At 44.4% G+C, this 27,301-nt stretch overlaps 1 protein-coding gene across 5 annotated transcripts in view; it reads left to right on the top strand.

Annotated features, from left to right (window-relative positions):
• The first annotated feature begins 384 nt into the window (after positions 1–384).
• The window catches only part of tle2a (TLE family member 2, transcriptional corepressor a), a 38,826-nt gene continuing 11,909 nt past the window's right edge, over positions 385–27,301 (top strand). For all 5 annotated transcript variants that reach the window (XM_078946332.1, XM_023954560.2, XM_023954561.2 and 2 more), the window contains exons 1-4: positions 385–974; positions 14,504–14,667; positions 24,243–24,306; positions 27,057–27,101. In XM_078946332.1, coding sequence (XP_078802458.1) covers positions 951–974; positions 14,504–14,667; positions 24,243–24,306; positions 27,057–27,101 — 297 coding nt within the window. In that variant the 5' untranslated portion in view covers positions 385–950. The remainder of the gene's footprint in view (positions 975–14,503; positions 14,668–24,242; positions 24,307–27,056; positions 27,102–27,301) is intronic.

Below are 27,301 nucleotides of genomic sequence, written 5' to 3' on the forward strand. Positions count from 1 at the left end.
CAATCAGCACGCGGGCATTCGGCCCCACGTGGGCCTCCTGAGCGCTGATTGGCCACTTTTACCCGTGTTTACCGTGCCGAGGCCGAGCCCCACGTGGAGATTTCATTCAATCCCTGTTTATTTCAGACGAATGAACACAGAAATATTCAAGACATAAAATGAAAAAACAAATAAAGTTTTTAATGTCATAAATCTGTTGATTTATGTATTTAAAAAACATTTGAGGAAAAGTGTTTGTTTTTGAAAAAAAAAACTTGTTTCCGTTTTAAGATGTTTTTACATTTTATGTTGTGGTGGTTTCTATATATATATATACAAGTTTTTTGTCCTTTTTGCGGGGGGGTCCGCAGGTTGCTCTTCATGCGTAAAGTCCCGCTGAGGAGCAGAGTAGGGGGAGTGGGAGAGGTGAGGAGCTGGGAGTGTTGTGTGAAAAGACGGAGACAAAAGAGGCTGCGGCTGCATTCAGAGCTGCTGCTCTGTCCGTCTGCGAAGCCACAAGCAAACCGCATCCCCCACCCCACACCCCCTCCCCTCCCCAACAAGGGCCTCGCGCCACAGAGTGACGGATACGGAACCGGAGCCCTCCATCCATCTGCGGTTCGGTGGTCGCTGGACTCGGGAGAAGAGCTCGTTTCTCTTCGGACAGGCCGTCTCTCTCTTCCTCCACTCCGCCGTGCGTCCGTCGGTCCGCCTGCGCGTCCGCGCTGCGCGTCCACAGCGGCGTGGGCTCGGAGATCCAGCCCAGAACAAAGGAGTGTTGGAGCCCGGGGGATGAGCGAGTCGAGACTGGCCCTGGCGTTCTCCTGAAACCGGGCCAAATGCCTCTGTGAGGGCTGCACGCGCGCACCGGCTGCTGCTCCACTTTCCAGGCGAAGCTTTCCCCCGTCTCTCAGAAGGAGAAAGAGCCACGAGGACGCACTGCCAGACCCCCTCCTCCTCCCCCGGTAACAATGTTTCCCCAGAACCGACCTCCGGTGAGTAAAGCTAACTCTTCTCTGCTCCGCGCTCCCGGAGGCTCCTGGAGCCCAAAGCTTCTCCGGCTCTTTACTCCACATTCTTGGTCTTTGTCACGTTCTTGTGTATTTCCGGGGACCTCGCGCGGGGGAGAGTCAGACAGTGCTTCTCTCAGTTCGTTGTAGTTTATGAATGCATTGTTTGACACTCGAAGCCCCCCCACCCCCCCAAATATGTCCAACTTTCTGGGTGATTTCTGTGGATTTTCTGAAGCCCTTCACCGCGTTGTTGCCATTACGCAGAGGACCCACGTGAAGCAGTGTAATTGTGTGCACCCCCCCCCCCCACCCACCCATGAGTTGTGAGTGGGGAGTCATCTTAACTTGCATAGACCCCTGCTCAAGTTTCAACACTGACCCCCCTCCGTGTTTTTAAGTTTTAAAAGCCAGATCTGCTGCATCCTCAGGAGCTTCACCTGGAGCTTCACCTGCCCTCCTCTGCGTTCAGGTGCAGAGCTTTTGAAACGCTTCTGATGCATAAACACGCCCCCCCCCCACCCCCGCTGTGAGGAGAGGCATCAATTAAGACCCCCACCCCCACCTGGCATCCTTGTGACCTTGGTGTCTGAATCATCTGGAAGTGGGTGAAGTTTCCATGGATGTCGGTGAGACGGATGTCCAGGTGAAACTTCATGCACTGAGGCTTCTATAATGTAATATAATAACCCCCCCCCCCCCCCCCCAATCACTCACCTAAACAGACATCATCGTGCAGAAGCGTCTGCGCAGCCGGGCTGCGGATCTGCGGGGTAAACCCGATCCCTCTCATCCAGCTTGTGAGAGCTCCAAACCACATCTTAATGCACGGCTGGGCGTCCCGGGGGGGTTCGGTTGGTCTGGATTCACCGCAGAGCAGGGGTTGGTTGATGGTGGTGGGGGTGTCCATCAGCGGCTCTTGTTGGCACCTGAGAGTGAAGGAGCACTCAACCCGGTAAACTGTTCCCCCTCCACTGCAGAGCTGACCCCAGCCTGTCAGCACTGGAGGACTGGAATGGAAGTGACGGATCTATTAAATCCACATTTACTGACATTTTTATAGAAATGAGAACGTTAGCGATCCAGGCAAATACTAGACTGTAGTTTGGGTTGTCAATAAGTCTCCATTTTCTGTCTTCTTTCCAGCTTTGTTTGCGTTTATTTATTGTAATATTTTAAAAATAAATATAAGCATCTGTCGGGGGAAAAAACGGTTAAACCTCCCTTAGACTCATAAGTCCTGAAAACTGCAAAAATCTAAAATAAACCAATACATATACTTATAAATGTTTACTATTTTCTAATAAAACGGCCAAAATAAAGCTTTTAAATAAAATTAAATAGTATTTAAATAATCACGTTTGACTCAAACTTTGAATTATTTGTTAAGGTGTTGAATAAATCAGTTAAGTAAACCAAAATGGAGAAAAAAGTGAATAAAATTAAGGGTCATTGTTGAATTTAGGCATAAAATTTCAGTTTCCGAACGACTTATCAAAATAAAACATATAATATTATATTGATGTTGTGTTTCAAATATTTGGTTTTTATTTTGTTGCCTTTTATTAAATTGCGATATTAGCAAAAACTAACTTTAAAAATGTTTATTTTCATCCATGGGTGTTTTCTGATAACATGGACGTGTCAAAGTGCGCCGCTCACGTTCAGAAAACAAGGAAAGCACAAAGTCATTAAGCTTTTTCAAATATTCCTGGGAAAAAAAACAGTTTCAGTTTCATTCTAACAAATGTAAAAAATCTGAAGCTTATTTTACTGCCAAATATTTTAAAAAGATTCCTTTACAAAGAAAACTTCCCAGAATTCCAAGCGCCTCTGCAAACATTTGGAACTGGAAGGCTGTCATTGATATCTAATGGTGGATGTGTGTTCCCACAGAACCGGGTCGTGGTGTGTGGAAGTCCAACCTTAAGGACTTTCCGGGCCTCGGCATGTTTTCCCGGTCTGGCTCTGTGTGCAGCAGAACACGGCGGCGTTTGGGTAAAGATGGTGGTTCTGAGCGAACGCCACCTCCCCTCTTTCCTGACCCTTGCATGCATTTAGCTCTTTATCGCCGCTGTTGTCCAGCGGCGAGAGCTCGCCATCGATCAGGAGCTCGTCTGCTGTTCTCAACCAGCAATTAGGGAGCGAGGAAGAAAGGCGGAGGGGGGAGAATCTGAGGGTTTGCACAAGCTGTTATGGAGGTGCGTCTCAGTGGAAGGAACAAACGAGCTGAGGGGGCCACCTCATAAAAGGAGGCACTGCCAGCAATTAAGCCAGCCGACAGACAAATCGCGGCGCTCCGCTAATGCGGTCTGACAGCGGGGAAATTTGAATAACGAGGCATGCGGGAGGAAGAAGATGGGAACGGGGAGGTGGGGGGGTGACATTAATGAAACAGGTGCGTGGGAGCCCCTCCTCTCTATGTGAAGTAATCATTGAAAGATTACCAGCAAATTTCCCCCTTTGGAGCTCCAAGCTGATGTAAGGCGGGTGGGGGTGGGGGGCTTTTGTTTTTAAGGAAGAATTTTGAGTGACGGTGACACAGTGACCTGTTTCATAGCTTCACAGATTGGTAAACGTGCACGCGCTTGTGTACATGAGCTGCTGTGCACGTGCACACTCTGGATTAGTGCCACTGTCATTTCTTCCTATTTGTTGGTCAAATGGATGGGGGGGGGGGGGGGGGTGTTTACCTAGATGATCGACTTGGGGCGTCAGCGGAGTAATTAGTGGTCTGAATCAAAGGACAGCAGGTTTTTTTAGATAAGGAAAGAACACTGCCTCCATTTGAAAGAAATTAAAATAATTTTTCATGCTTGTGGCGTCAATGAAAAATGAAGAAGCCTATACTTCACTTTATGATACCTTCTAGGGAAACACAACATTTGATTTTTCTAGATACATGTTGGTCGAAACCAATATCAAAGACTGAATCTCTTGTTTTGTTTTAGATGGGGCCTGACATCATAGAGTAGCGGAAATTACACAACTGTAGGCGGATGCAGAAGTTTTTTTTAAAATTTATTTTATTTGAATACAGTACATGCATTAAAATGACAAAATTGGGTCACACTGTCTCCTTTTTTAATTAGCATGTGCTTTTATTTTGAAACTTCAAAACAGGAAATCCTCATATTTGCGCTCTTTTTATCTGTTCTTTGTGGAGGAATTGTTTTTCTAATTACTATTATTATTGACGGAAAAGTCTTACAATCTCGAAATAACAAATGTTCAAGGTGTGAATAACAACAAAAATAGACAGGAATAGTACGGAATAAAACGTCACCAAAAGGAGATCTGGAAGCAGAATTTCTTTATTCTGTTCCACTTAAATACAGCATATTTTTAAATGAAACTTTAAGGCAAATATTCATAATTGTAACCCTTTTAATAAAACTGAAATGGAGGGAAACCTATAATAACTTTCAAATGGACAGTTTTCAGATTGTAACGCCATTATTAAAGCTAAAAAAGGTGAATAAATGGTAACATTCAAAGTAGAAAATGTTTTCTAGAGCAAGATGAGCTTCAAACGGGGGTAATAATGGTGATCTTTTTGTTACGTTCAAAACTGACACAAAACAAAAGTGTTCAGGATTGTAAAAAACTTTGAAAAAAGCTTCAAATGGGAAAAACTGTAGCTGTGGGGGTCGCCAGTTAAGATAAAGGTTGTGTCCAAATTCCTTCCCTACTCATTAGTGAGTAGTGAAGGATAGTGCACTATATAGCCTGTTCGCCATGTTTTAGTGCTGTCTGAATCTGCAATTCCAAAATCCAGTGCCCTAGATATTTCCCAGAAGTCTCTGTGACAAACCAGTGCATTGAGGCTCACTAGGTCGGTGAATATAGACCACAATGCATTCCGTTGGAACAATTTTAGCCAAAAAAGGTTATTTAAATTATTTTTTTTTAATAAACCATCAACCTTTTTATCTTCAGAAGACAGTGGACTGTGGAAATAATCGTCCCAAAACACTCATATTAATTAGATTTTAACTTTGTGAAATCGATGATGTCATATCAGCCGTTAAATAAACAAAAGTAGTGAGCGTGGTGTCTGAACTGCCTTTAAAATTCAGGGCTCTACATAGTCCCCACACTACCGTATATAGTTTTATAGTAGTTATGGGTTAAGGCGGGCATTTGGACACAGCCAAAGTGGGGGTTTTTAAGAGTAGGGGGGACTTCCGTTTCCTGCCAATGATGTCTGCAGCCAGGTCCTCTCTGGAGAATCCCAATCTAAACGGAATAATAAGACGGTTCACTTCACAGACATCAAAAAGTAATCACACGTCCGATTCGAAAGGTCACCTAGTCTCAGTTAAAAATAAAAAGTCAATGAGTCTGAAAAAACATTTTTTTTTGTACCCTTGATTTTCAGCGTCCAACAAGCCGGTCCGTTCAATCCAGTTTGGGTTTTGGGCATTTTCAGATGAGTGGATTAAACACATTAAGTACATAATCCACAATGGAGCTGGTGAGCTTGATGTCCAAAGACTTCAGTGCTCAACTTTGGCGTTTTTTTGTCACACAGTGGAAGGTTAACGACGTACAGGAAGTGGGTTTCCCTCCGTCTTTTTTCCCGTTTTCTGTAGCATCTGTTTTGGTTGTGGGAGCTCTTTTCTCTTAAAGCTTTCCATGAAAATCTCAGTTTTCAGTGGTGCGTAAAAACCACCAAAAACACGCCGAACATGGCAGACGGGCGAGGAGCGATGATGGCTGCCGTGGCTGCATGGTCACAGCAGGACTACAACAGGGAGACTCATCAGCAGAAACGTCCATTTTGGTCGGGTTTCGATCGATTCTTTCTTGGTTTTAGCATCTCTGTAACAGCTCAATTAAAATAAGATCCCAGTGGTGCTGATGGCTCCAGTTACACTAGGCGGATCATTCGAGAATCACTGAGGGAAACATGGGATGACGGTGCGTCTGCAGAGGAGACATTTTGGTAGAAATAGGGCTGCCTGGAGCTTTTGATTTTTCTTTCTTGCTCTCTTTTTCTTTATTGGCTTTAAATAATCCCAGAGACTGAGCAGGAGGAGCTGTGAACGCTGTGATAGAAAACGAGGTGAAGTCGCCACACGGGAAGACATCTTTGGAGTTTTGGACCACATTACAGCGACAAACCCCGCCCACTTTAAGGCTCAGATGGTCAAAACTCAACTCCTACCAAATTAGACTAAACAACGTAAAGAAACGGCGGAGATGAAAAGCTGAAGGGCACCTGTGTAAACATGTGATGCCCGCTGACATTTTGGTTTTCTTTGGCAACAGCTTGAATCTGAATGAAGCTTTTATTGAGTTTATGTATTTACCAGGACATGTACAGGTCTATTTTTATTGGTTGAAGCATTCTGTGTAGAAGAAATGCTTTACTTGGAGTCATCTCTTCTTCTTCTTCTTCACTTTTGTGTGGAACCCTTTGTGTTGCCCCTTTCTTCTTTAAGCCCCCATCTACCCCCTGATTTTCTTCTTGGTAATCTCTTGGTTGAGGGCCAGGCAGTTGTTCATTTAATGCAGAATGTGCATCAAAGCTTTAGAGGCGGGCTTTAGGGTCACGCGATTGAGAGGGTTGGAATTTCACCCAACACCACGGGGACGTTTTTGGCTCCTCTGTACATGGTGAGCTGATTGTAAGGTGTGTGTGTCGCATCGAGGTGCAGGTTGCTTTGAAAGCTGAAAAGAACGGCTAGACTACTGCACTGGTTTTTGCCAAAAGCTTCAGCAATATTTTTCCTTCCTGCTCTTTGACATGATTGACAAGAGGTCGAAACCATTGATTTTATTTAAGAACTGGACTGAGTGACTCCTCCCCCCCTGGCATTCCAAGCAGGAAGTACCCACCGACTCCAAGAAGACAAAATCCCATGGACCTCTATGGACATATAAACAGCTATTAGTCATTCTGTTGGTCAGAGTAAATGTTCTTGCTCTGCTACTTTTCCCAACATCTTCTTGATAATCCTAATTTTTTTGCATGATTTTTTTTTCTTTATTCCAAGCTATTCAAGTTAGAAACCGACCAATCAGATGCCTCAATAAAAGTAGGTGGAGCCTGCTGGCTCCAATGTTCAAAACATTTGACAAACTTTGTGTAGCCCGCTTTCAAGTGTTAGGGGGTGTGGCCTTCGGACAAGCTCACTCCTGAATGTCCATGACCCAAACCCACTGGGACCAATCCCTACTTACTGACCACGTCTAGCGGCGTCTGCATTGCAAGAAATGGCGACTGAATTGGCTTCCTTCAATTGCAGCCTGGAGGAAACCATTTTCCTTGGATGACGTCACACTAACTTGATCCAGTTGTCAGATTCAGACAATGGTTGAAACGCTGTTCTGTTAAAAAGACTTTACATCAGGGGGGTCCAAAGCTTTTGCAAAGAGGGTCAGATTTGGTGAAAATGTGTGAGGGCCAGCCTATTGGAACCCTTACAGCGTAAAATAAAAGATAGTAAAACACATTTAAACACATAGTTTGCAAAACTTAAAATGCAAATTTGTTTTCTTAAAGAAAATTAAGATTATTAGTATTTATTTAGTGAAATCCTGGCAAATGAAGAGCAGACGAAAAGATCCAGTTTGAAAAAAAGCTTGTAGTTGTTGCGCACAAACTACAATTGCCGTGTCACAGTCTCCCAGCTCCGCTCCATTCTGATCATCCACTCTCAAACAGATCCATGAACGTCTTTGTTTTCCTGGTCTGAGCTGGAATCCGGATTGAAAGTCGGCGGCTGGATAGCTACGATGTTGCTCCCATTTGTGATGCACTGCTAATGTTAGGGTTGGGGTGGGAGGGGCTGTAAGCTAGCAGGAGTGTAAACACGAGGTTGATGGGAAATGACAACAGACCCCCACACAACTCTGAAGGGAAATTTCCTATGAACTTCTGCTGCTCTACCAGAAACTTTGTCCTAGAAAACGGCACAGGATTTTAGTTTTGTCTTAAAACGGCACAATTATAATAAAATAGGCTGCATTAAAAATAGATCAAGAAAACATTAGGAGTGGGTCTTTAATGAAGATAATATTGCAACGGAATACTTTTCACTTCTTCACAAAGAACAGAAATACACCTAAATACATTATTACTGAAATTACTGTGAATTTCAAATTTGAAAGAAATAAATGAAATTGAAGAAAAAGTCTATGTGAATAAAAAATAGACATTTGTCAACATTAACTCTGGGTTCACATGAAATGTTACATATTATTCATTATTAAATGCTCACTGCAAACCTCTAAATGTAAATAATGTCAAAAGGACAGTAACACAAAGGTTTTGCTCACAAACAAATATCTGTTTGTTTCGTTTACAGTCGACAGCTTTGTTTTTATGATTTATGTTATGTTATGATTTTAGACAATCGCAAACAACAAATCATATACCGAATTTTTAGAAAGGTCTGAGGGGGGTACATATTATTAATTTTTATGTCAGGAGCTAGTAGAAATTTGAATGCGGTCTGCATTTGGCCCATGGTCCGGACTTTGGACATGCCTGCTTTAAAAGCCACTTGATTTGGTTTAATCGAATAAAGACCACATAAGAGGGCTGAGTGAGTTTGTCGTGGTTAGTTTTTTGTTTTTAATCTCAAAAAAGCCGTTTTGTTTTTCTGTTTCCCGGCATCTTTTCTGACAACTTGAACTATTAAATAGTTTTCTAAAAAAAACTCCTCTGCAGAATCAAACCGCCAGGACTGTGTGTGTGTGTTTGTGTGTGTGTGGATGGATGACAGGCGGTTTGCGGTTGGTCTACAGTCGTTTGCCAATCCCGTGCACGTGTGCTGGAAAAGTGGCTCTCTGCTTGTTCTTGGATCATGTGTTGTTGCATCTGCATGTCTTTTTCCTGCATGGTGGGGTTTAGAGCAAAGATGTGAGGTCACGGTGGTTTCCTGCCTGTGGTGCAATTAGAGGTGACTTGATGAAAATGGGAACGATTTCATTCATGGAAAACCACATCGTTAATGGTCTTTCATGGCTGAATTTATGTGTGCAGGGTTTTTTTTGCCGCATCATCCACCAGTGGCGATACCGCAGATAAATTGTTACAGCTGTTTGGTTGTGTTGCCTTGGTTGAAACATATTGTAATTCCTCATTATGACAAAATATAAAACATCTTTATTGGATTGTTTTTCCTCTTTTTAATCAGATCAAATGCAGCTTTAACTTTAGAAAAAAAAGCCTTCATTCCACAGAAAAGTCATCCCGTTTCTTTCTGATTATCGGTTTACTTGTGATTTGATCACATTTAAAAGTCCCACGACGATTTGAATGAAGAATTACTCAGAAATGCAATTTGAGCGTAATTTTCTTCATACATGTGTCTTTTGTCATCAGAAAAATGCCACAAGAACACGCTGAAAACACTTTTTTTTTTTAAACCGGTGTCTGCCTGATATATGAACTTCAGTAGACAGCGAGTCGATGTAAGCTTTGCTCAAGGGTAGAAGGCACGTGTGCTGTTTGCTGCAGTGGGGGCAGGAAGGAAAAAAGGGGGGCTGGAATTATCAGGTGAGAGTCGTCGCTCAGATAAATTCCCCGGAGGTCATCATGTCGGCTTATTAGCCCGGCCTCTTCTTTTAAAGCCCGCTCAGCCGTTTGTCGGGTCAGGGGGCGGGGCTGGCTAATAGCATTTGCTAATGGGAATTGTGAGGAGTTACAGGTTATGTATACGGGTGGAGATTGAATGTTGTGATGCACTAAGACAGCATCAATGTTTGATTTAGAATTCTTTTAAAACCGTTTAGAAAGAGCCAGACTTTCTGCATGGCTTCATATTTTCATGTGCGGTTAAAATAAGTCGATGTGAGCAGCTGTAAAGATTTTCATTTTTCTTTTGAGAGAGCAACTTTGTGCTCCGTTTATGTTTTTTCTCTGAACGGTCATTGTTGTTCGTTTGCTGTGTGACAGCGGTGTGCAGGGAGTGTGCTTTTGTGAGAAAAATGTCTGCAAGCAGCTGACAAAAACTGTATATGTATATATACATATATATATATATATATATATATATATATATATATATATATATATATATATATATATATATGACTCAATGCCACACACATGGCCTATGACTCAATGCCACACACATGGATCACTGAATGCTTGGAGCTGTACAACATCAACAGGACTCTAAGAGCCTTCATAGGAAACTCGATGAAGCTGTGGAAAACCACCCTTGAAGCCAATGGGAAGCCACTTGCACAAGTGTCCATCAAATGTGGGATATACCAAGGTGATGCTCTGTCCCCACTGCTGTTCTGCATAGGTCTGAACCCCCTCAGCCAAATAATCAACAAGACTGGCTATGGATACCAACTCAGAAATGGGGCCAACATCAGTCACCTCCTCTACATGGATGACATCAAGCTATATGCTAAGAGCGAGCGTGACATTGACTCCCTGATCCACACCACCAGGATCTACAGTACTGACATTGGGATGTCATTCGGGCTCGAGAAATGCAGCCGGATGGTGACAAAGAGAGGCAAGGTAGTCCACACAGGAGGGGTCTCACTCCCAGAAGGAACAATAACAGACATCGAGGACAGTTACAAGTACCTTGGAATTCCCCAGGCAAATGGCAACCTGGAGCAGGCAACAAGGAAAGCTGCAACAGCTAAATACCTCCAACGAGTAAGGCAAGTCCTGAGAAGCCAGCTCAATGGCAAAAATAAGACCCGGGCAATAAACAGCTACGCACTGCCAGTTATCAGATACCCTGCAGGAATAATAAGATGGCCAAAGGAAGAGATACAGACCACGGATGTTAAAACACGAAAGCTCCTCACCATGCATGGAGGGTTCCATCCCAAATCCAGCACACTGAGACTGTATGCTAGCCGCAAGGAAGGAGGCCGAGGACTAGTGAGTGTAGAAGCCACTATCCAGGATGAAACATCCAAGATGCATGAGTACATCAAGCTCAAGGCCCCAAATGACAGTGTGCTCAGTGAATGTCTCAGGCAATGGAGAGCAGAGGACACAGTGCTGGAGGACAGATCCTCATGGGAGGACAAACCCCTGCATGGGATGTACCACCGGACCATAACTGAAGTGGCAGATATCAAGAAGTCCTACCAATGGCTAGAAAGGGCTGGCCTACAGGACAGTACTGAAGCGCTCATCCTGGCAGCTCAGGAACAAGCCCTGAGCACCAGAGCGATAGAGGCTCAGATCTACCACACCAGACAAGACCCAAGGTGTAGGCTGTGCAAAGAGGCCCCTGAAACAATCCAGCACATAACTGCAGGATGTAAGATGCTGGCAGGTAAAGCATACATGGAGCGCCACAATCAAGTGGCTGGAATAATATACAGGAACATGTGTGCAGAATATGAACTGGAAACCCCAAGGTCAAAATGGGAAACACCTCCGAAGGTGGTAGAGAATGAGAGGGCAAAGATCCTGTGGGACTTCCAGATCCAGACTGATAGGATGGTAATGGCAAACCAACCAGACATTGTAGTGGTGGATAAAGAACAGAGGAAAGCCGTTGTGGTGGATGTGGCAGTGCCAAGCGATGGAAACATCAGGAAGAAGGAACATGAGAAACTGGAGAAATACCAGGGACTCAGAGAAGAACTGGAGAAAGCCTGGAAAGTGAAGGTGACAGTGGTGCCTGTGGTAATTGGAGCACTCGGGGCAGTAACCCCCAAGCTGGAGGAGTGGCTACAACAGATACCTGGAAAGACCTCAGACCTCTCAGTCCAGAAAAGCGCAGTGCTAGGAACAGCTAAGATACTGCGCAGGACCCTCAAGCTCCCAGGCCTCTGGTAGAGGACCCGAGCTTGGAAGAGAAACCACCCGCGGAGGGTGAGAGGGGCGTTTTTTTTATATATCTCCATGTGGGGTGAGTGTGGGTAACGGTGGAGTGGGTCCCTGTGGATCCACGCTTTAGTGAAGGAATCTGGCAGATTGAGAGCAGCTTGTTCAAACCGGAGAGGAACTCGGGGGCAGTGGCCCGTCTTGGAGCATCTATTTTCTCCTCCTTTGCTTGCTTGTTTGCCAACCGTTTCTTCTGCACTTCCTTCCTCTCTTAATTAATTTCCAGGAAAGGTCAAACATGCTCGTCCTGAACTGGACACATGTCCTTGTCTGTTAGTGTCTCCTTTTTTTGCTTGATTTGATCCGTTTCCTCGTCAATCTAAATCCCCAAAGTGGACGTGAACTGGATCGTATGTTTCTGATATGATGTCATTGTCACTCTGATATGTGGTTGCAGGGTTGTTAAATGCTTGTATCTTTTTTGCCAATATTAAAAACAAAAGACATAATGGGAGAGCAGCACATTATTCACCCTGCAGGGTTATGGTTAACGTGGCTTTAGCCCTTGAATTGATTGAAAACAAAAATTCTAATAAATCTAATAAATTAGCAGTGCTAGAAAAAACAATAACCAGAAATTCCGCTGCAGAAATGATGTGTCCTGACTTGAAAACACAAAAATATTTAGCAATTATTGGTATTAACCGTAAATTTTAAATGAAAAAAAAAATCCTGTCAGGAGAGAAATTTCAATTCCTCGATACTTAAGAAAATTCACAAACTTGAATTTGTGATGCATCTAGTGGTTGTCAAACTGTAAAATTTAGAAATGTCACCGCAACCCAAGTTTTTTAAATGTAATGAAAAAAAATCAAATTGACATCTTACAAAAAGGAAACCAGAACTTGATAAATCCATGAATCAGTTTTACTTTGAAATGAAAATATTTTCTCTTCAAATCAAATGTGAGTCTTGAGGTTTAACCATTTGATGAGTGAAAATTGGTTCAGTGTACATAAATATGTGAAAGCAGCTTTTCGTGGCCAAAAATAAACAAACAATTGGAAACCATACTGAATTGTGCATTTGTGAATGAAATCCAGAGTTTGGAGTGTGAAAGGGGAGGAGCCTCAGACAGTCTGCACTGACCGTCCCAGCGGCTTGCTGCCTTTTGTCTGCATGCTCTGCAGCATTACTGCTGCGGCTTCTGGCGTCTAACTGCTCTGGACCATGCAGAGCCGGCTTGGGAGATGGGTTTGTAACAGACGCTGCATACTCCATCCTCCCCTTTGCTCATGATTTCTGTCTTTTATGCCTTAGTTACACGCATCCGTACGGGGGGCTTGGCTCGTAAGCGGCCGTGCAGGTTTTTGGGTCGTCCTGGAGAGTTGAACTGAGGAGCGGCCGGATCTTAAGTGTATTGTGAAGTATTCGTAAGGCCAATATAAGTTACATTCCCTTATGATGTACAGGAAGTGCTTCGGTACGGTGTCCGTACGCCACATTCTACAGTAAAGGCCGTGTCACACAACCACTACATACATTTTGTGCGTATTGCGTGCATGAAAATTGTTAATAGGTAAAGATATGTGGAAAAAGTGATAAAAGTTGTGGTCTTTACTTAAAATGTTCATAGATGTATCACAAATGAACCATGTTAAAACCACGGAAGGAGTACAAATCAACGCAAAAGCCAAACGTGCCCCAAAATGTGTGCGTTAATTACATAATTTAACATGATATGTACGTTGTATATGAAATATAAAAGTTATGCATCGGTGGTGAATGTGTGAAAAGTTAGACTTACATGGAAATCTTTGGAAAGCCACAAGTTGGCAAATGCATCTCACAAAAATTACGCACAACTGCGTAAGATTTACGCAATAATAAAGCATAAACTACGTAAAATACGCATAAATTGCGTAATTATCAACCGAAAATTTTGAAAATCTCAAAACCAAATTCATGTAAAGACCCGTCGGCCGAAACCCTCGATAGGCATCTGTGCAAGAAACCCTCATGAATCAGGTAGATCACGCAAGATGAAATGTCATCCGTGGAAAATGCACAAAATGTAGGCAGTGGCTGTGTGACAAGGCCTTAAGGTGAGAGTACGCGCTCCTTTCTGGCCGTGCACAAACGCTGCACACATGGCGTGTGCAGGTGAGACGTAAGTGCCCTTATGGATGTCCACAGCAACTACATTAAGAGTCAGGCAGCAGCAATGAGTGCGCACTTGTCACGGAAACACTAACGTACTCCTTGCACAGTAGGGTTAAAAAAATAAAAATAAGTTGACGCACCCACGTCTCAGCTACTTCATTTTGACTTAAGTCTTCACTGCATCCTGGAGAGCAGGAACACTTTTTTTTTTCCTACGGGCTCACTGAGCGGTCTGTGACCTTGATATTCCCTGCAGATCACCTGCGTGTCCTGTACCGGTTAAGGCGTTTTTCACCCGCAGAAAGCCGGTGTCCACCTGTATGGGCAGTTATGAGACGCTCTTGTTCCTGAAACCCTCTCTGGCCGGCCCTGCTCGGGCCATGCTCCTCTGACAATAGAACCGCACACGACAGACTCGTACACCTGCTTTGCCCTATAGTTCCCTGCTGTTCCTCTGTTTGGCAAACATCACATTTTGGATATTGATTTGGTTTCATTACCTTTTAGTAAACACTCTACTTTCATTAAATCTCAGTTTGTTTACAAAGAAATCCCTAAATCTTATGTTTTTCTCTGTGCTCAGGCTCCTCTGCAGCCTCCCCCTGGGTCCTCAGCCTCAGTGGTAGCTGCAGCCGCCGCCGCCGCCGCCGCAGCTTCGGGTACTCCCCAGTCACTGAAGCTAACCTACCCGGAAACTCTGGATCGCATCAAGGAGGAGTTTCAGTTCCTGCAGACTCAGTACCACAGGTGGGTGTGGCATCTGTTTGTATATCCAACGGCGTCGTCATCAATCTGTGCATTTATATTCTGTCAGTAAAGTGAGTAGGAAAAATAACTGAAGTTATATTTGAGCTGTAAAGTACTTTATTTAAAGTATGCACTCTGGTGTTTTACGGTTTTGGCGTGTGTTTGCTAAATAGATCGCCATAACGCAGGTTTTTTCTGGGCATATTTGGTTGTTAGAAACATTTTGCACCATCTGCAGACTCAACAAGAGAAGACCACCAGTAACATCATAATTTCTCTGCTGGGGGGAAAAAAAGCACGTACGATGACTAAAATCAGCTGCAGCAGTGGATTTCACTGAAAACTTTACATGACGCTAAAAGGTTGCTTGGGGTTCTAACAACTCCTGAGGTGTGGGCGTCCCAGCTCCATGCAATGATCTTATACGCTCTCCTTGTGACGGGTGCAAGGCTGACCAGACTGTGATGTTCTGCTTACTGCCGTGGTGCGTGACAGTGTAGAGTAATGGGACCAGAATGTCTCTGAATGTGGGATCTGGGCATCCTGCTTTGTCCCAGATCGCTCCTCTGGCCTGTTCCGTTGGCAGACCTTCACAGAGTCCCAGTCCACAGACTTTTCTCTCCTCATCCTGCTTTGATTAGGCAAGCCAGAAGCTCTCCTTTCTCCTTTTTTGCCCCACTTTAAACTTCTTTGTTGCACCAGCTCACACGCTTGTACGTACTTGTGCAGACGTGTACTTTTAGACACACACCCGTTCGCATTTATCAAATTTTTAGACAGTCCTGATGTGACTCGGGTTATGGATGACTCTTTTTTTCCACGGTTGTTTAACTGTAGGGTTTTAACCTTAGTTTCATGTATTTGAATGCTTTCTTGGTTGTTTTTAACAGTGTGATGCTTGGATTTGGGGCGTTGCAAATTTGTTTATATAGGTCATGTGACATGGATTACATTATGGCGCCGTTCCGCTTAACTAAACAGAAAACAGCGAGGCTCTGTAGTTTAACTCACGAAGAAACCCAGACCTTCTGATCGCTGTTCCTTCAAACATGGATGATTTTTGGGACTCAGTGGTTCTCAGCACACAAATCCCGACACGGAGCAAACTGATTCAGTGGCGTTTGCCGGGCCGCTGTAATCAGCCGGACTGGCAGCGGTTCAGGACAGCTTTTGTTACAAAACACTTGAAGCGTCTTCATCCTTTCTAGCAACGCTGAAGAGATCCGCAATAAGAGAATGATGAGATTAAGAACGTCAGGAACAAGAGCGAGCGTGGGATTATAACCTTTCCAATTTTGTCAGCACAGCGTGTCGTTTAAGCAGATTCTGGTTTCCTGGAAAGATTGTTTAACCAACCTGCAGGCTTCTCCCAACAGCCCTCAAGCTGTTGTCATTATGGAAGCACCAGGCGTGTGAGTGGAGCTGCAGACTAATGCTGCACTCAAACTCTAACAGTAGCAACAATTATTGGAAGAGTCTTGGTGAGCAGACATGACTGTGAAATTTGGCAGCTGCACGTGAGCCGGCTTTTTGGAAGACGGGTTTAGCTTATTGACAGTTGGCCTAAAAGGAGTGATAAAGTTGATCATTATTCAACACAACAGTGACGTGCACAGAATCCACTTTGGAGTTTGAAATCTGGTCTGAAAGCAGAGAGGTTTGCTCTTACTTTCGAAATTTCCAGAGCCAGTCCATCCCTTCAGTGGAGGCCAATAGAGATTCATTTGCGCCGAGCATCAGAAATTTGCATTTTAAGTGAGTATTTTCTCACCTGCAAACAGCCGGGTGGATACGGGCCGTCTACAGGTGAGAAAATGAGGAAACCTGCATGGAGAATGCAGGTGGCCCGCACACATTTTTAAGATTGCAGACGTCTCTGTGAGCCTGAAGGTACATTCACATTGCCCTCGACAAGGGGCATTCAAGCAACCACTTTGGATGAAAAGTCTATGGTTGTGTCTGAATTCCTTCCCTTCTCACTATAGTGCACTATAAAGTGTGTTCACCATTTTCTAGAGCTGTCTGAATCTACAATTCCAAAATCCAGGGCCCTTGAAATATTCCAGAAGTGTCTGCGATAAACCAGTGTTCATCGATGCTCACCAGATCGGCGAATAAAGACCACAATGCATTGCGTTTTTGACAAAAAAATGTATTTAAATGTATTTTTTAGTAAACCATCAATGTTTTTATCTTCAGAAGACAGTGGACTCATAAATAATTGTCCCAAAATGCTCATATTAATTGGATTTTAATTTTGTGAAATCGATGACGTCATATATGTTTAGGAAACAAAAACAAACAAAAGTAGTGAGCGTGGTGTCCGAATTACTTTTAAACTTCAGGCCACTGGATAGTCCCAAACTGTATAGTTTTTAGGGGTTAGGGTGGGAATTCGGACATAAAGTGTGTAAATGTATGTAAATGCAAATGTTGGGCTTCCGCGTTGAAAACTTTTGCGTTCACGTGTAGCTACGCACATTTGAGGTTGCGCTTTGACCAATCAGGGGCTCAGATGTGGTAGTGACGTGTGTATGGCGTCTTTTTTAATTCATGCCAACCGTCTGAAAATTGATCGTGGAGGAGAAATCAATATTCGAGGTTTGTGCCGGAATTCTACGACAGCAAGTCTCATATCTATGGGAAAAGAGCTGTGAAAGAAAAACTTTGAGTAAGATCCACCAGATTTTTTGTACCGATTCAACATTTCACACAAAGCCTTTTTTCTAACTGTAGGTGTTGGACACGCGCTAGGAACCAGTAAAAAAGGAAAAAGGAGCCCCTCCCTGCCGGTCTAGTGTGAACACCATGGGCTATATGTGCGTTCAAGAATGAGCATTTTGCGTGTTCTTGAGTGCGCGTCACGTGCCCAGTTTGTCCATATTTTACCTTAAACAGAATCTCCTTTTGAGTGTTGCTGCTTCATTGACTTAAGTGATATTGGAGTTCACACAGTCTAAGATCCATTATGAATTGTTGAGTCATAAGATCTGTTTCAGAAACAGTTCCAGAGCTTTTTAATGTAGAGGTTGAGATCCAGAAAATGGTTTATTACATCACTCAGTGCTGACTAAAGGCTCTTTCTGCTTATGCATGTGGCCATCACTCAGTACCCCACTCATGCACTTCGACTCGTCTCGATGCATATGCTATTTAGAGGTCATAAAGCCGCCATGATGTTGTAAAAATAGACATTATTGTTGAAACCGTGGAGTCGCTGCATTATGATGTGACTCCTAAAAGCTGTAAGATGCCAGTTCGCCTCGATGGCATCATGAAGCGTTCAGTTTGGCAGCAGTTTTCCAAAAACAGGCAGCCAAACCCGCTGGATTAGCAGTGGCAACAGGCTGGAGCGCAGAGTCGCGTCTGATTGCCGGCTCTGCCTTCATGTAATCAGACCTACTTGCACTCTTCTCACTCAGCAGGGACACATGAACGGAGCTCCTAGGTCCTAATCCGGTGCATGTCCTCAAAGCACTTAACCACCGCTCTGGACCTCTCCAGTTATCTGCACCCAAAAATAGGCGTTTTCTGGAAATAGCAGGGCTCAGTGGTGTATTTTGGTTCCAGGGAAGGGAGACACTCATTGATGTTGGATTAGAAGACAGGAAAGAGATGGGACGGATTAGAGCTGATGAGCAGCAATGCTGTTGTTTGTTTGTTGGCAGACGGCGATATAATGTTTGTTTCAGACCATCAGCGTTTTTCGCTGGAGTCAGAAGATGACAAAAAGTCAATCAGGAGGTCACTTTGTGTGCGCGCGTGCGTGTTTAAATTATTATCTATATTTAAAACCACATAGGCATTCTCCTTAATTTTCTTCAGTCTTTAAACCTTCAGAAAGGATGGTCCCCACAAAGCATGGTCCAGTCAGGTGCCCCCCACAATGTCTTAAAGACAAGTAGGTGTGTGTGTGCGCGCGCGCGTGTGTGTGTGTGTGTGTGTTTTAGCTGTCCTAACAGACTGCAGTCGGCTGAATGAAGGGAGACGAGAGCTGCTGCTGACAGAGTTCTCATTACTGTAATTTCTTTCTACTTAAATGCTTACACAGGTTGTTCGTGGTGACAGCAGAAAAACTTGTGTGTACTTGTGTGTGTGTGTGTGTCTGTGTGTGGCCTGCAAAGTCAGATAGGCTCTCCACTTACCACTAATATGCTGCCACTCATCACTTAAGAGCCCCTCCACTCATCTCTGCCTAAATACTCCAAACACAAACGCACACTAGTGTGCGTGTTCGTGCGCGTGAGTGCGTTTGCGTGCTATGCTACTTTTTAAAATACTGACCGGTCTCCACTTCATGAGTAAATTTGGTGATTGTCAAAAAAGTTTTGATCTAAATTGACCAATGAAAGAGGAGGAAATGGTTAAAACAGGGTGGGGCCAACATTTAGGGTCCAAATTGTTTTTCTTCTTTTAATCTTTTTGCAAAATCTTCCAAATTTTGCAAAAAGAATAAAGATTCTTCTGGTGATTTTGTGGGGATATGTGCATTTTCCAGGCTTTTAGGATGTTAGTCCTGTTCAGGCCGGTTGATTTACAGTTTTGTTTCTTGTTTTTATGTTGTTTTTTTTTTTGCTTTTTTGTATAATGCTGCTTGATGCATTAAATAAATAAAATATTTAAATAAGACAAACCTTTAGCTGCTTGTTGCTACATTTGGTTTTCTGTTTTGCCATAAAGCAGCCAATCCGTGTCTAGTGTCTGCAAAACACGTTTTTCGTTGTTATCTCTTCAAAATAAAAGCATTGCTGTCAATTTAAAAGCCCAACATTTGCTGGCTTACTGTAACAAAACACACTGTGCTTTTTGTCTGTTTTTAAAGTTCTGCCATCTCTGGTACAGTTTGCAGAAACGTTTCCTGTTCACATTTTTTATCGTAACAAGATTAACATTTTGTCATCAAATAGTGGAGCTGAGCCTTTGTGTGGAAAAAATGGAGGCTGGAGGTGAAAGCAAAGGATGTTTGATAATTGAAGCGGGGCAGAGGAAACGGGCCGCACTCTCAGAGACCGATTTATCAAATAAATAGTGCTGTATGAGCACGGCAGTGGTGCAATCATTGTGAGGGTTTGTCACAGACCATAGAGACTGATCAAAATTAATTTAAGAGAAGCAGAGTTGTGAGGAAAGAAAGAAATATTTAATTTTGACATTTTGATGTCTTTTTCTCGATCAGAGTCAGAGTGAGCTCTGCTTCATCTTCCTCCTCTTCTTCAGTGTGTGGATGTTGGTTTAAAAAGGTCTTCGTCATTTCTGGGCTTCATGTGACACTTTTTAAATCAAAACGACAAAGTAATGTCTAAATCTTACTTTCATTAGTACGTTTTTTAAGTCTTGTTGTTAACAATAAATGGAAATAATGTTTCTGAGACTTGAGGCAGAACATGAATGAATAAAATAACTTTTTTATGCTTAAGGCTGCAAATGTTAAATTATCTTTAGCCAAAAGCTCAGAACTGCACAACAAAATACCAAAAAAAACTCTTCTTTAAAGTAATCAGTTACATTGATTATTCTGATTCTTCTTGCACCTTCGGCTTCTCCCATCAGCGAAACAACCCTCCCTTGAGGATGAGTCGCATGGTAAACTTGGCAATGTTTTTGCCCTTCCTGACGCAACCCTCTCAATCCAACCGGGCTTTGGACCGGCACAGCAGCAGAGAAGGGAATAGGGAGCAGCCCGGAATCAAACCCAGGTTTCACGGACGGAAGGCGCCGCAAACCAGCACGAGCTAAACCGGCCCCCACATTGATTATTCTGATTACTGTCTATAAAGACGAAACAGGATGTGTGTTTGTGTGTGTGTGTGTGGGGGGGGGGTTGCCACTGTTTATTTAGCAGGTCTGAAAGTACAAGTGGGCATTTGTGCTGTCCTTGATTTTTGTGCGTTTGTGTGTGCATTGCACGCTGCTTCGGTGTGTTTATGCAAACGCACACACTACAACCACTCCTCTTTGTGGGTTTGGGACTGGTGGAAACGAGCCCTCCGTCACGCACACACACAAATGCACGCCGTCACACACACACCCATGCACGCCATCACGCACATACATGCACGGTGTCACACACACCCATGCACGTTTCATGCACACACATGCACGCCGTCACACACACACATGCACGCTGTCATACACACACATGCACGCCGTCAAACAGACACATGCACGCCATCACGCACACACGCACGCCGTCACACACACCCATGCCCGCTGTCACACACACATGCCCGCTGTCACACACACACATGCCCACTGTCACACAAAGACATGCCCGCCGTCACACACGTATGCACGGCGTCACGCACACACGCTGTCACGCACACACATGCACGCCATCATGCGCACACATGCATGCCGTCAAACACACATGCACGCAGTCACGCACACACATGCCCGCTGTCACACACACATGCAGGCCTTCATGCACACACGCATGCACGCCGTCACACACACATGCACGCCATCACGCACACACATGCACGCCGTCACGCACACACGCAGCACGCCGTCTCGCACACACATGCACGCCATCATGCACACACATGCACGCCATCACACACACACATGGCCGCTGTCACACACACACATGCACGTTGTCACACACACACATGCACGCTGTCACACACACACATGCATGCCGTCACGCACACACGCACGCCCTCACGCACACACATGCACGCTGTCACACACACACATGCCCGCTGTCACACACACACATGCACGCTGTCACACACACACATGCCTGCTGTCATTCACATGCCCGCCCTCATGCACACACATGCACACCGTCACACACACACATGCACGCCGTCACACACACACATGCCCGCTGTCACACACACACATGCACGCTGTCACACACACACATGCCCGCTGTCACACACACACATGCACGCTGTCACACACACACATGCCTGCTGTCATTCACATGCCCGCCCTCATGCACACACATGCACACCGTCACACACACATGCACGCCGTCACACACACACATGCCCGCTGTCACACACACACATGCACGCTGTCACACACACGCATGCCTGCTGTCATTCACATGCCCGCCCTCATGCACACACCTGCCCGTCATCACGCACATCCCCGCCGTCACGCACACACATGCCCGCTGTCACGCACACACATGCACACACACGAAGTCTCCTCTTCTCCCCTCCTCTCGCCTCGTGTTTTGTCTATCTCCTCTGAAACGTCTGTCACTCCCCCTTCACAATAAAAGCAGAGGACTAATTATTACAGGCAATCATTCCCAACATGAAAAACCTTCATCCCCCTCAGCACCCCCCCCTCTTCTTCTGAATTTTCCTCCGCCCAACTATCTGATGCTCCCACCGTCACATAATGGCAGCACAGCCTCTAACAGTCATTTCAAGCCTTGAAATCTTTTTTTTTCTTTTCGCTGTAAATGGTTTTCTGAGCGCCCCCCCCCCCCCCCCCCCCCCCCCCAAATACAGGAGGTGTCAGTCAGCGCTCGCCGTATCTGTGCGGTTTGTCAAAATGGGGACGCTTTATGACTCTTAACAGGAAGGGATGTGCAGAGGTGTGTGATTGACGCTCTCAGCAGAGCTTCCTTCTTGAAGGCGCTCCTCTTCACGCTCCTGCTGATGAGGGAGGTGACCGTTCCTCCTCCACGTTCGTCCACATTCCTGCTGTTGGTTTCCATCTGAGACAGATCATATTCTGACTGTTTCAGGTTTTCCTCCCGGTTGTGCACACACAAAGCATTGCATTTGTCGTCTCCCCAGCTGTGAAAGGCAATTCCACCATAATAAAGTCTAAAGGGTGGAGTGGGGTGGTGGTGGGGGGGTTTAATCCTCACTGCACTGCTTCCTTTCCTCCTCCTCTTCCTCCTCCTCCTCCTCCTCTGCTCTGCTGGCTGGCAATGATAAATGAGTCAATTATGAGTGCGCGCGCAGCACTGCTGAAGGAGAGCGGATGGGGTCGTTATTACCTGTTGCTGCTGGGGGAAATGTTGCACCATTAATCATATTCTAATTTTCGTCCTCCAAATGACCCCTCCCTCCCCCTCGCCCCCCCTCCAATCAATCTATCTGCCGTCTGCAAACAAGTCGTGGAAACTGCCGAAGGCCCAGAAAGTGGAAAGTGTCTCGGAAAAGAACGTCTGTGCTGGAGGGGGGGCAGAGGAGCGTTTGGACCGGAGCTTCAGTGCCGCACATTGACAAAGCTGCTGACTTTGTCTGGTTCTGTTGAAGTCCGGTCCAACGCAGGAGAAGGACTGGCTTTGTAACGGGATGAGAGAAAGGCAAAATCAAAATCAAATCTTAAAACCTTTCTGATTTTTAGGAGAGAAAATGATGCAACCATTTATATTTTTCATAATAAAAGTATCCTCTTGAGACAAGAATTCATTCATTTTAGTGTTTAGTGTTTACGCCAGAACTCAGAGGTTAAATAAATCATGTGGTCGATGGTTTTTGGTGTCTGAGCCCCATAAGAATGAATGCCTGGTATTTCTAACACCATTGCTGTGTTTATGGGTGAATGAGTCTTCAGGAGCAGGCTGTCATTTTTTTAAGTTCTGTCAATTGAAATCATCTTTCGGACTGAAAAGGTCAGTGACGGCTTTGGTTTATCTGTTGCTGTTTTATAATATGTTTAAAAATTAATCGACTAAAACTTAAATTCAGCAAAAACTTTCAACCTAAAACTGTGACCAAACAAGCAAAACACACATTTATTTCAATTGATTTCTTTCTTTTCCTTTTAGCCACCTGTCCATCAGTTCACGTTTGAACCCAGACTTATTCTGAGTTGACCCTGTTTAACGTGGGGGCGGTTCTTTCGGTGCAATAAATACCGTAACATGACATTTAGTGATAGAGGTTATGGTGACATCAGAGGAGGGATGATGCGGGCGGCAAAAACAACACGAAACACGCTGTTCTGGAGCGAAAAGCATGTCAATTATGTCCCTTTAGCCAATAGGCTCAAAGCTCCGCCCCCACGTTAAATTGGTGTCAACTCCCTAAAACGTCCGAATAGAAACTATAAACAATAGAATATACAATAGAAAATAGAAAACAGCAGCTGTTTGTATTTTTTAGTATTTCTTCTAATATATATTCTAATGTATCTACTTCTAATATTAAATATATATATTTTAAAGATTTTTTAAGCTTACAAAGTGTATTTTCAGGTTCAAAGCTTTTTAAAATTACATTATCTGGGTTTTTTATTCCCTTTACTGATGCGAATTTGATCCCGGATGAGACCCCGCCTTACAAAGCGGCAGAAGCCACCGAAGCTCCTCCCCCTCAGAGGAAGCAGGGGTTCAAAACATTTGAGACATAAATCAGAAAATTGCAGCTTCTCATCAAATCTCAAACAGAAGAGGATGGAGATTCTAGAGAAAAAAAGAAGAAACATTTCAGGCTCCAGGCGTCGCTTTGTCTATTTGTGCTCAGAGGTGATAATGGGCTGTTAGGCCCCTCCCCTCCTCAGAATGTGGTGGGAGGGGCAACTTGTCTTGTAGCTAATTTTGTGTTTTTGTTGACAGTATGACAAAAACGCCAACAGTTTGTGTTTTGTTCTTGTTGCAGTCTGAAGCTGGAGTGTGAGAAACTGGCCACAGAGAAGACGGAGATCCAAAGACACTACGTTATGGTGAGGCGCGCACAAACACCTCCACAGGCCACTGCCAGGCCCCGCCCCCCACCCCAACAAATGAACTAACCCCAAAAAAGAAACCTGAAAACAGAAGAAACATTTCAGTCATTTCCTTCAGTTTTCTCTCGATGTGAGTTTTTTTCGATGTCTGAGGCTCCGCCTTTTCTCTCCTGGTGGGTGTTTTTCTGCGTTTCGCCCGCGAAAAACAAACCTCATCTGAACTTCTGCGAACATTGATGTGCGTATTGTGCACAGAAAACGAGAGTGGGTGTGTTAGTCTGGGGGGCGGGGCTCAGAGAGCAGGAACATTCAGAAACGCATGAATAGCCCCTTTAATTCACCTGTGGACCGAGCCCCCTCCCCAGGTGACGTCTCTTTTCTGGCCCAGCGGGTCCTGGGCAGCCCACGTTCTATGTGGCAATCTTGGCATGAAGCTATGAGTGGGGGGGTGGGGAGGGGGGTGGGGGGGCTGGCATGAAGCGCAGGCCGTTCTCCTCTGTCGGCTGATGATTCTGGGGAGTTTGGGTGTTGCTTAGCAACAGGCAAAACTTGGCAAAGTATCCGCTAAGCAGGGCTGCCAGAAAATGAGTCTTTTATGGAGCTTACAGGCAAATGCACACAGACAGAGGAGTGTGTGTGTGCACATGTACACGGCAAATCGTGCGAAATACGTAGATGCAAACGCCTACACAGCTGCAGACACACACACACACACACACACACCTGGACTCTCGCACATGCATGGGAACTGCCAGGAAATATGTCTGAGCAGAGAAAGGACCCCCGCCATCCCTACTCCCCATCCTGCCAGCCGGATTCTGGCTGCCCAACTGCCAATCTTTCCTGTCCAATAGCAGCCACGCTGAAAAGCAAATGTCAGCCTGTCACTTTTCAAAGCATCTGACTCTAAAATGCTCCCCTTTTTGGTCTTTCTCTGAAGAAAGAGGGGCATCTTCAGCCGTCTCTCTCCTCGCCATTCAGCGCCTCCTGCATCCTGTTCTTTCAGACAGAAGCTCGGGTCAAATATTTTTTCACGATTGTTGCAGAAGTCTGTCTCCCTTTCTTTGCTCAGCCACAATTTTCCTGCCTATTTTTGGATGAAGCATGCCCCCCACCCCCCACCCCGGGGTCATTACAGCTCCACGGCTTTGAGGGTAAATTAGCGCACCGCGCCGCTCAGGGAGCACAAGGCCCCTCGCGGCGCTCAGGTTGGGGCTGCCGCTCTGTGAAGATGGGGGACAAACAGGAAGTCTGGAATGGATGGGTTTGTTCCTTTTGTGTGTTGGCATTTAAAACCAAAGCAAACGGCTCCGTATCGTCTGCACGACCATATAAGGACAAAAGCTCAGTGTGCGTCACATGAGTCCAATAGCAGAACTGCACGAGTCGTTATTGGACATTTCTGGAACACTAGAAAAATGGTTGTTTTCATTCAGGTTGGGGTTTCTTTACTGATTTAATAACAGTAGTCGTTCAGATTGAATGAACATGTGTGCACAGACATAATTTATTGGTGTTTGAAGCACCGCTTGATTTAAACGCCTCAAAACTCGTCCGTTTAGGTATGAAATCATCACCTTTTCTGTAACTACTTTAATTATTATTATTATTAAAAATTATTATTTATAATTTTGGTTTAATATGGACATGGATGACATCAAAATTCAAGGGAAAAAAATCAAATTAAATTGATGTTTTTCAAAATAAAGGTCTTAATCATGTTAAATAACAGTAAAACTTAAATTAGTTTATGGCCTTAAAGATACGTGCAAAGAAAATATCAGGTAAAATTTTTTCCAATTTCAGCAAGTATTAATAATTACATACAAATGTCTAAATATACTATACATAAGAATTTGCAGGGTAGGGGCTGTTAGACTGATTGGTGGTACAGTCCAACAGAATTCTGCTATGTTCAGACCGGGCTCTGCAATGCCTGTTCAAGTGGCCACTTCCGTTAAAAAGTCTATGTACATAAATGCACCTTTCTGATGTAGAATTTCTACGACCATATTTGGGTTCTATGTGCAAAATGCCAGTTAAAAAAACGTAGAACTTTGACCAATCGGGGACTTGGATTTGGAAGCGATGCATGAATGGCGTCTTTAATTTTATGGAATCGTTTGAAAATTGAGAGAATAACTGGTTTGCGCTCGGTTGGATGCCATCAAGTCTTTTATCTATTGCAGTGTTTTTCAACCAGTGTGCCGATGGCACACTAGTGTGCCGTCGGAGATGGACAAGTTTGCCGTGGGAAATTGCCCTCATTAACTGATGTAAAAACATTGGGAGTGGGGTCATCTAGACCCACTCACGCTGAACCTTTTTTCTTCAATGATTTGTGAACCTCACTGGTGTCCATGGATTACATGAAATCTTTCCACCTTTGTCCACCTTTGTCATGGTAGGGAGAATACGTCAATGTAAGGGTGGGGGCATGTAAGATAGCACAAGGGTTAAAGACATTTTGAAAAGAATGACAGTACCGCGATTTAGCTGCAACTAAAGCTGTTTTCTGAAAAGTCCCGCCCCTTGAACTGTCCCCACCAATCATTCTTGGAGTCTTAATCACATGCCATCAGTCTGAGCAATCAGAAGTGGTTAAAGTCTTCACTTCCTTGTTCTGATTCTGGTGGTAAAATGTAATGTATAAATGTAACAAATTCTTCAAAGACTCTTTGATGCATGACTTTGTTTCAGCACTTTGCCGTGTTCTTTGTATGACCCCATGTTCTCCTCTCTTTCAGTATTATGAAATGTCTTACGGCCTTAACATTGAAATGCACAAGCAGGTGAGTCTGCCTTTTCTTCCTCTGCTCTGTTTCTTGTTCATCACCTCCCCTTTTCTGCTCTGAGAAGCAACTTTCAGGGAAACTTTTCCTCCGTCTGCGTCCTTCGCCGTCACGCCGTTAACGGGATCCGCCAGCCGGTTTCATTTCCTCCTCGCAGACGGATGAGAAAACTCCTCTCCCTCACTCACTATTATTACTCC

Source organism: Oryzias latipes, chromosome 4 (genome assembly GCF_053564925.1).
Source record: "Oryzias latipes strain Hd-rR chromosome 4, Olatipes_Hd-rR_3.1".
In the NCBI taxonomy this organism is placed as follows: domain Eukaryota; kingdom Metazoa; phylum Chordata; class Actinopteri; order Beloniformes; family Adrianichthyidae; genus Oryzias; species Oryzias latipes.